At 34.8% G+C, this 9,851-nt stretch overlaps 1 protein-coding gene across 1 annotated transcript; it reads left to right on the top strand.

Moving 5' to 3' along the window:
• Positions 1-324: 324 nt before the first annotated feature.
• On the top strand, positions 325-6,176 carry LOC107760192 (lysine-specific demethylase JMJ13). The gene is given in 12 exon segments (XM_016578207.2): positions 325-462; positions 1,448-1,821; positions 2,187-2,343; positions 2,420-2,639; positions 3,064-3,117; positions 3,210-3,289; positions 3,368-3,645; positions 3,827-4,222; positions 4,360-4,712; positions 4,823-5,098; positions 5,674-5,958; positions 5,961-6,176. Coding segments are annotated over 11 exon segments (2,517 nt in total). The 5' UTR covers positions 325-462; positions 1,448-1,472; the 3' UTR covers positions 6,030-6,176.
• The last annotated feature ends 3,675 nt before the right edge of the window (positions 6,177-9,851 follow it).

Here is a 9,851-nt window from a genome sequence, read left to right on the forward strand (position 1 = left end):
TTAAATTAAAATATTTATATTTATTTTCCGAACAGCTGTCCTTTTTGCGTATATTATAAATTTCTAAATTATCCACTCTTTTCTCTTTTCCGGTTTTCTAATATTCTTCTCGATTCCATCTACTGTTCTATTTTCTCTCTACTTTCTCCATTCCCCGCCGGAAAATCATTCGTTCGCCGGCGAACTGTCGCCGGAGAAGTTACACGCGCTCAGAATCTCTGATATAGTAGTGTTCCTTGTTTCTCGAGCGTAGTTAAATCACCCGGTGTCGCCGCTCGCCGGTAAACCTCTTCGTATCGCCGGAAAACCGCCTGCTCGCAGGTGAACTGTGTCACCAGAGAATACAGCTTCTCTATTATCCTTTGGTTTCGAGTAGTTGAATTTGTTTTCGAGTAGTTGAACCACTCGGACGGTGAAATCGTTTTGATCTCCGAGTTGGACTCGGTTTTGTGCCGCATCGAGGTAATGTGGATAGCCTAAGGCTGTGTTTACGGTTCATTCTGCTGTAGATCGTGTTCTAGGACTTAGCTGGCGGTTTTACAAGCGCTCTGTTTTTGTTGTTGCTGTTTTTTTTTAAATTTAATTTTCTGGTGAAGTGTGGGAGAAGACGCCGGAGTAGAGGATAGGTTTGCAATACTATGCTTTTTAGAACATTTGTATGCGCAGTGTAATAATAAGAAGAGTGTGAGGTTTCGTCTAACTTTTTTTTTTTGCTTTGAAAATGGTGAATGTGATTTGGTTCTTTTCGTTTGAAGTCTGGATTTCGATCATTCTTATTGTTTTTTATGAAAATTGAATGACTTTTACATTATGTTTTAGTAGTGGTAGTATTGGAACGAAACAGTCCCAATAGAGGAGAAGAGATACCGAGGATTCATATAGCAAGCACTAACTAGTTCTAGATTGATGCATATTAGCAGTTGTGGAGCCACATGCAAGGAAGGGGATTGAATCCCCTTTTGTCGGAAAGTTATACTGCGTAAATAGGGTAAAAGCAATTTTTTACACGTATATAAACTTTTGAATCCCCCTAGCATAAAGAGAAAGGCAGGTTCAAATCCCAAATATGCCTCTCTTTTTTTTTTTGAATCCCCTAGTTAGAATTCCTACTGCACTGTAGTTGTTATTTTGTTGTTTTATCAGTGGTTTCTTATGCATAATCTACAGTCTAAACTTTCAATCAAGTGCGAATACTATTTCTGTGATTTCATATTTTACTGAATCACATGTTTAGGTGATAGTTTTTGGTATTGCTAATTCTGATTTTTTTGTCCATATTCGAACATCAGTAAAGATTTTTTGTACTTGTCCTAATCTGTAAAAGAAAAAGGAATTGTAATTGAAGTATATGAACTTTGTCTATGAGTTTAACATTTTTCTTGAATGGTTCGATCTGAAGGTTGCTAATAGTACGTTATTTATTACTAATTCATTTTCTGTATGGCAGGTGGAACTTGGAAGGGAGAGTCGGGATGTCAAGGGAGGCTATGTTGGAGTTTTTGAAGCGAAAAAGGCTTCAACGAAAGAAACCAGAATCTATGAATGATTCGACTTATGTCAGCAATACGATGAGTAGAAGTGGAGGAGATGCCCTAAGCTCTTCAGCTTCATGTGGTGTTAGAGTTCATGTAAATGCAGGGTGGGGGACTTCCTTAAACAGAAGAGATGTTTTCTCAAAGCACAAGGTTGCCAAGTTTGATACGTCTAATCTTGACTGGACTGATAAAATTCCAGAATGTCCAGTTTATTATCCAAGTAAAGAGGAGTTTGAGGATCCGCTGGTTTATCTCCAGAAGATAGCTCCTGAAGCTTCTAAATATGGTATTGTCTCCATTAATATTCCGTGTCAAATAAATTAATGTCTTATGTTTCTCACTGCAAACACTATTCTATTAGTTTCCAGGTAGAATTTTACCTTCTAGTCCTTATTGAGTACGTTCCTTTGATGGAATCTGCCTGTTGAGAACATTGATTTACTTGTTATCTAGAGTCTTCGGCATTATCTGTAGTCCTCTGTCCATTTTGATTTTTGAAGGTGAAAATTGTCCCATCTATTTTCAAAAACATATTAATCCTTCTTGCTTTGTCTGGACTGTGTTCTTGTATAAACTTAGTTGCTAGTGACTTGGTTTGTTCTGTCAGATTCATTTGTTTGATAAGAGTTGATACTATGTTTGAAATAACAGGAATATGCAAGATTGTTTCACCAATCATGGCTTCTGTTCCTGCTGGAGTAGTGTTGATGAAAGAGAAGGCTGGTTTTAAATTTTCAACGAGGGTACAGCCACTTCGTCTAGCTGAATGGGATACAGATGACAAGGTCACATTTTTCATGAGCGGAAGGTTAGTTTTTCATTCGTATTTGGTGTTCTGTTAATTGATTATTTGTCAGCTTTTGAGGAATAATATGGTTTTTCAGAAACTACACATTTCGTGATTTCGAGAAAATGGCGAACAAGCTCTTTACTCGTAGGTATTGTAGTGCTGGATGCCTTCCTCCTGCTTATATGGAAAAAGAATTTTGGCATGAAATAGCTTGTGGAAAGACTGAGAGTGTTGAATATGCATGCGATGTTGATGGTAGTGCATTTTCATCTTCTCCCAATGATGAACTTGGAAAATGCAAATGGAATATGAAGGTGTAGATTTCAGAACAAAGTTTCTCCTTATCGTGCTGTTCCTATATGGAGTTTTTTTGTTTTGTTTTAAGCGATATGTTCTATTGTCAGTATAAAATGAGTCAATGTGCCTTGCATCTAGCGTTCATATTTATTGCTGCTACGTTCATGTTTTGAAACATTTTATCAGTGTTAGCCTTGTCACTGTTGTTTGATAGAGTTCCGCTCAATGTTCTCTTGTACTCTTTTCCTCTTTCTTACGGTTTTTACCTTTTTCCTTCCTTTCTGAACCTACCACACGAAGGACAAAATAAAATCTTTCTCATAATTTTCCATGCATCAGCTTTCCCCGCTCCTGTCAGCATTAGATGTAGTCTTAAAGGTGGTCTATTTGCCCTTTTATATTCCCTTTCTGTTCTAATAAATCCTCTATTTGTGGTTTCAGAGATTTTCTTGCCTACCTAAAGCAACACTTCGACTCCTCGAAAAAGCTATCCCGGTAAACAGATTAGTTTTTTCATCTTTTTCGTTGAAATTTTAGTCCAACCTGAAGTTATCTCACTTCCTAATAATGTATTTTCTCTTCTCTAGGGAGTTACTGAACCAATGTTATACATTGGAATGCTATTTAGTATGTTTGCCTGGCATGTTGAAGATCACTACTTGTACAGGTGTGTGTGATTTAATTTGAAGTGTACGTCCTAGTCTGGTTAATTTGGGGACTTACCTTTTTTCATTTGTGCATATAGCATCAATTATCATCATTGCGGGGCAGCAAAAACCTGGTATGGTGTTCCAGGTCATGCAGCGCTCAACTTTGAAAAGGTTGTCCGCCAGCATGTCTATAACAATGATATCTTAAACGCTGATGGGGAGGATGGAGCTTTTGATGTGCTTTTGCAGAAGACAACATTGTTTCCTCCTAACATTTTATCAGAACATGATGTTCCTGTCTATAAAGCTGTTCAAAAGCCTGGGGACTTTATAGTAACTTTTCCAAGAGCATATCATGCTGGATTTAGCCACGGTAAGCGTCTATAGTTTTGTCTAAACTTTAGAGTTAAAGGATGCATAATACCTTAAAACATGTTGGTCTGACATAGTTCTCCAACACTTCTCTACTTTTGGCCCTAATTTTTTTTATTACTCTTGTAGTTTCATCTTAGTTGACAATTAGCATTAGTGAATTCTATTTCTCTAATATGTAGGTTTTAACTGTGGCGAGGCTGTAAACTTTGCAACTGGTGATTGGTTCCCAATTGGTTCAGTTGCTAGCCGTCGTTATGCACTGCTGAACAGGGTGCCTCTTCTTCCCCACGAGGAACTTCTCTGCAAAGAAGCAATGCTTTTGCGTATGGATTTGGAACTTCAAAATCAAGCTTATTCCTCTGCAGATTTGATCACCCACCATAGCATTAAAGTTTCTTTTGTAAATTTGATGCGGTTTCAACATCGTGCTAGGTGGTGCCTCATGAGATCAAAAGCATTTTCTGGTGTATCGTCATTTTCACACGGCACTATTCTTTGCAGCATATGCAAGCGTGACTGCTATGTAGCATATCTGAACTGCAACTGTTACTCACATGCAATGTGCCTTCGCCATGGTATGTTATTGAATGGAACCTTTTCTTTGTCTTTATTTGTTAATTATACGGGGAAGCTCCTTCATAAAATAAAAAAAGAAAGAAAATATCCGGAGACACTGAACTGATGATCAGTATGATGGTTGTTTCTTTATCAGATCCTAGGTCTCTTGATCTACCTTGTGGAAGCAGTAGAACCCTTTGCTTAAGGGAAGATTTTTCGGACATTGAAACTGCAGCAAGGAAGTTTGAGCTGGATGATGTTGTTTTGCATGAAATTGGGCAATATAGAGAAAGTGATGACTACAGTCTCCTTTTGAACATGTTTCCACGAGCTGAAGAGGAAGGCTATGTTCCATTTTGTGAAATAAAGTTTGAATGGTCTGAGGAAACCTTGAAAACTGAGGACTGGGTTGAACAGGCCTCCAATGCTTCTGCATCTAGTATTGGAATTGTGTCACGTGTTGGTTCTCCCATGGACCAAAAAGATTGCCTTTCTGCTAATGTTGATGTAAGTGATCATCGATAAAGTTACTATATCTGTGCTACTTTTGTGATTTCTGGAATACTGAAGTGGAAATGCTTTTATTTGATCTCAAGCTAATTCAATTTACATTGTAGGTACAGGAAAATGCTAACTCAAACTTAGGGAATAGTGTATCTGTCAGGCCTTCTAGAGACATTTCTGGATGTGAAAGTGAAAGATCAGTTTTTTCACCTGGTGATGACTATTTAAAGGTTCATGAAAAAGTAGCTCATGTTTCAGATGCTAGAACTGTTGTAGATCAAGACAGTGATGAGTCTGATACAGAAATTTTCAGAGTGAAGAGACGTTCTAGAACAGAACATGGGAGGAGGAGTACACATGATTCAATATCAGTTAATGTTGAGCACCAGGTATTGCATTCTGGGGTCTTAGTTCAATACAACTTTTCTCTCATTCTGTTTTCAAAATTAAAGTTCTAAGTTAAACAGTTCTATGGAAGTGGAAAAGCGGGTGTCAAATAAATTTTTGTTGGTTTCTATTTGGATCGTTGAATACGTCTATCTCCCTTTGTTGTTTTGCATAGATTAGTCCTTCAGCTTACCTAATATGTATCCTAATGGTAGTAAACCCTTTTGAACTTTTGTTACCAAATCTGGAGCAAAATAAGTTTTTAGCCTATTTAATTACAGGGCTTTGATTACCTGGTCTTGCTAGTTGTCTGTGTCAATCCAGATTGGTATTTTATGTTCATTGTTTCTGATTTGCAGGTAAACAATTATGTCAAACTAATTGCTTTGTTTGAGTGGATAGTATGAGACCCCTTATATCATGTGTCAAAAGCAAATTTTATGAAGCTAATGTTCAAATGCTGTTTCCATTGACCAGTTATAGTTACATTCACCTTACTTGCTACTGTGTGGACATTCGTCATTTTTGGTGTGAAATTGTACTAAGCTACTGAGTGTTATTGGCATTTTTTTTCCAGGGTTACAAACGATTAAAGAAACATCAAACTGAAGGACGGCTTGGGCCATTATCTTCATCAGACTGTTCCATGGCTGATGATGCAACTCATAGTTACAATGGTAATTCAATCCATTCTAAGGAAGCCTTGGATTATCCTTTAAGAGACAAATCGGCCAGAAGTGGTACAGTTCCCATCTCTATTAAGTCCAAGAAAGGGGATAATGCATCGAGCAAGCAAAACGAGAATAAAAGAGATGAAAATTTCGACTATGGGTTGGGTAAGACTGTGGGGGAACCACCTCCGATAGAGATAGGGCCAAAGAGGCTGAAAGTCAAGACCCTTCAATTTTTAAGTTTGGAGGAAGAATTGAATAGCTCATAAAATCTGACTTTACTCTAACTCCCATTTTCTCTAATGGGGATCTAACAAAAGGATGAAAAGCTAAATATTTTGGGGGAGCAGCAATGCAACAGTTAACCAAAACTTAGATTAAGGAGGTACATTCTTTGTGCAGGCCTCTAATTGGGGCAAATGGCGCACTGGTGATTCTTATGGTTCTCGGGCCATGGTGTTTTTTTAGTCTTAAAAGGCAGGAGAACGTCTCTCTCTGTCGTGATGGATGTGCTGGAGAGGTAGCAGGTACTTGGCAGAAGTCTGAGGTACGCGCAAGATAACCCAGACACTATCGTTATAAAACTCTTTCTTTTGCCACAGCAGATAGTAGAATTTGGGGTAGGGACTTTTCTGTTGTACATTTTTTATTAACAAATTGGTCAATTCTTGTGAGGTCCAATGTCTAGTAATCAGGTTAGGCCTTTGATCTAATGTGACATCTGCTGCCTCCATCTCAACAGGTCATTATTCTTTTTGTAGCTAAGGGTCTCTTTGGCTTGAAACTACATGAATAAATACAAAGAAGATTGTGTTTTTAGATTTCTTCCAACTTTCTATATTTATATTAAGCTGGCTACATTAAAAATAACATGACGCTTCTGATGGGCCAGGAAACCTATTTATTTTTTCTATTTTTTTTAAAGATTTTCCTTCATATTATAATTGTTTTTATCAAAGCATCTGCATGCATTTTATGGAAGTGTAACAGTTTGTCTTTTAATTTAGGAAAGTGCAAAAGCTTGTCTATTCAACCGCGTTAAACAATCTATCTATACTATATAAAAAGAATGAAGCCGCTATCGAAATATCATTCGCTTTTTTTACCCTTTAAAAACTAATTTTATATTAGAAAAAAATAATCATTTACTTTAAAAGTCCGAATATTTAGGACTTAAAAATTAATTAAGATCTTGGTAATAGGACTTTCAAATCAACTATAAGTTTGTCGATAATAAATTTTTGTAAATCGCCACTGCTACAGAGATCATTATTTGTAATGGATCCTCAATTAGATATAGAATCTTTGACTTCCTTTAACCTCAGCTTCCGTTCCCTTCTTAAATCATAGAACAAATTTCTCCAAAACTATTCTCATAAATGATAGTATGCTTTGTTTATTTCAAAAACAACATATTTTTTTTTACTTTCTTAGCACTTTCCCGTTGATAACTCCATTAACTAAGGGATCCCTCTACATTAATACATTTTTTACTACATTTCCTTTTCCCTCGGTCTTCCATAATTTCTTTTTTCTCTTCCATAAATAACACTTACCCGAATATATCAAAGATTCTGAAAGAAGAATATCTCAAAAATAATTTCCTTTGCCCAATGAGAATTTTAGTATTTTTTTTTCTTTTTTGAGTTTTAAACTTTTTTCTGTACAATGTTATTTTAACTCAAAATACACCTTTAATATATTTCAAGTATATTATATTATGATAATTTACAATGTAAATATTCCATCAATATGTCATATATGTCACATATACTATTTTTATACGGATAATTTATACAAATATGCATGTTATATTAGTGCAAAATATAAATGGCATATTAATAATATATATTTAAATATAAATAAGTGTATAAATAACAAATGCATATACACATGATTTATAATATACCACAAACCACAAACATACATTATATTTTTTTTCACGAAATATATGTATTTTTTTTCATTGGAATATACAAATATATAATTTTGCTAGGATTAAGTTGAATAAAAAGGAAAAAATTGTTATGGAGTGGATCGATGATATATATTTAAATATAAAGACGTATATAAATAAATATGCATATATACATGAATTTTCCTAAAAATACATGATTTATAATGTATATATACCACAAATATACATTATAATTTTTTCATGAAATATATATATTTTATTTCATCAGAATATAAAGATGTATAATTTTGCTATATTATATTATATTATATAAAAAGGTTCATGTATGGAAAGAAAAAAATATGTTATGGAATGGATTGGTTTCTAGCGAAAACATAAAACATGTTATGAAATGGAGGATATTAAATACTTGGATTGCCTTTTTAAGCATCTTGATTCTTGCTGATTTGAATTGAATTAAATCTGCTATATGTATAAATATTTTATTGCCATATTTGTCAATCATTAATTAATGCTAATCTTTTGTATTATGTTTTTAATAGTGTGCTATTAATGAAAGTAGCCCATTCTAATTGATAGTTCCTCTATCTCAAATAGGAACGAAATGTGGTTCTTTGTTCTTACATGTGATTTTGCATTTGATAGCATACACTGTTGCTAGAACAATTCGTCATCAATAATAAACAGTAAGAATTTCTGTATAATTGTCACATGAATTTATATCTTGATTATGTCACTATTTCCAATAATAAAGTGGTTTTTATATGAAAGTCATTTAATTTCTATAGCGTGGTTTTTGTTCTAGGTTGCGATGCGTTCATTGGCACAACCTTTGCTAGGTTTTTACGCGTAATATCATATGTGTGAGTGTGTATGGGTGGTTACTTTGGGAACTTGAAATTTAGTGTCAAAGGTAAATATTTCTTTTTTAAATGTACATATTTTAAAGAGTTGAAGTGTTTTGAGATACTTTCGAATAGTAGCAGAAGTTGAAAAAGTAATTTTTCCCCATAAGCTTTGCCAAAGTGCTTTTAAGCATGAATTTATCCCTAGAATTTAACTTTGTCAATATATTTGTGTTTTTTTGATAAAGTATCTTTTTACTTAAATGATTTGTGTCTATCTCTACATCAATTGCTATTACACATAATTTATTTTTATTTAATATTTTATATATTATTTTATTGATACATCACAGAATACACTTGCAACACACATCCCTGAGAATCACCATTCTTTGACACAAAGTACCATCAGGGACACCTGACGAAGCAATTGTGCTCAACAAAGTAATGAGGAGAATTAAAAAGAAAATTTATTTGTTGGACATCATAACTCCCTCACACTATAGAAAAGATGCACATCAAGGATTTTATAGCAATATGTATGCATCAGACTGCAACCAATTGAGAAGAAACTGTACAAGTTAGGCAGATAAAGTTGTACAACAGTATCCAATCACCGAGTACAAGTAAGACTTCAAACTCTCCAATTAGTAATCGACAAACGAATTGAATAAGCTCTTTAATTAGTAATCTGTAAACTGCATTCACTTCCATTAATGGAATAAGCTCCCCAATTAGTAATCAATATACCGCACCCTCCTAGAAAGGTGTAATATCAAGAACAACACGACGATTAGCACCCTGATTCTTACTAGAAACTTCCAGACTGTTAAAACCAAGAACAAAAAATCAGATTTTTTTTAGAAAATTACAACTCAAAAATGAAAAAAAAGTTACAGAGTTTCTAAGCAAAATTGTCTCTTAAAAACTCAAGAATTTACCAACAGATTACACACCTCGCTACCGGGAAGAACATTCCTGGATAAGCTTGATACGTGTTTACCGTGAAAATGGTAATTATAACTAAATTTGATTGTGTGGTTCTAAAAATACGTGATCCATTTTTATGCTAGTTGTTAGGCAGTAAATGCTAAGCGTGAGACTAGAAAATGAGATAAGAACTTGAAAATGGTATGTTTAGGCAAACCGAGCGGTTGAGAATCGGGGCCTCGAGCCTGACTATACGGGGCCTCGAGCCTGACTATACGGGGCCTCGAGGTCGAGCTTGATGCTAAGCTATGAACGTCCGATGAAGGGCTAACAGTATTGAGAGCTTTGATGAAGGCTCTTTATGGTCAATAATGAGTAATGAATGGAGAAC

Source organism: Nicotiana tabacum, chromosome 5 (assembly GCF_000715075.1).
Source record: "Nicotiana tabacum cultivar K326 chromosome 5, ASM71507v2, whole genome shotgun sequence".
In the NCBI taxonomy this organism is placed as follows: Eukaryota; Viridiplantae; Streptophyta; class Magnoliopsida; order Solanales; family Solanaceae; genus Nicotiana; species Nicotiana tabacum.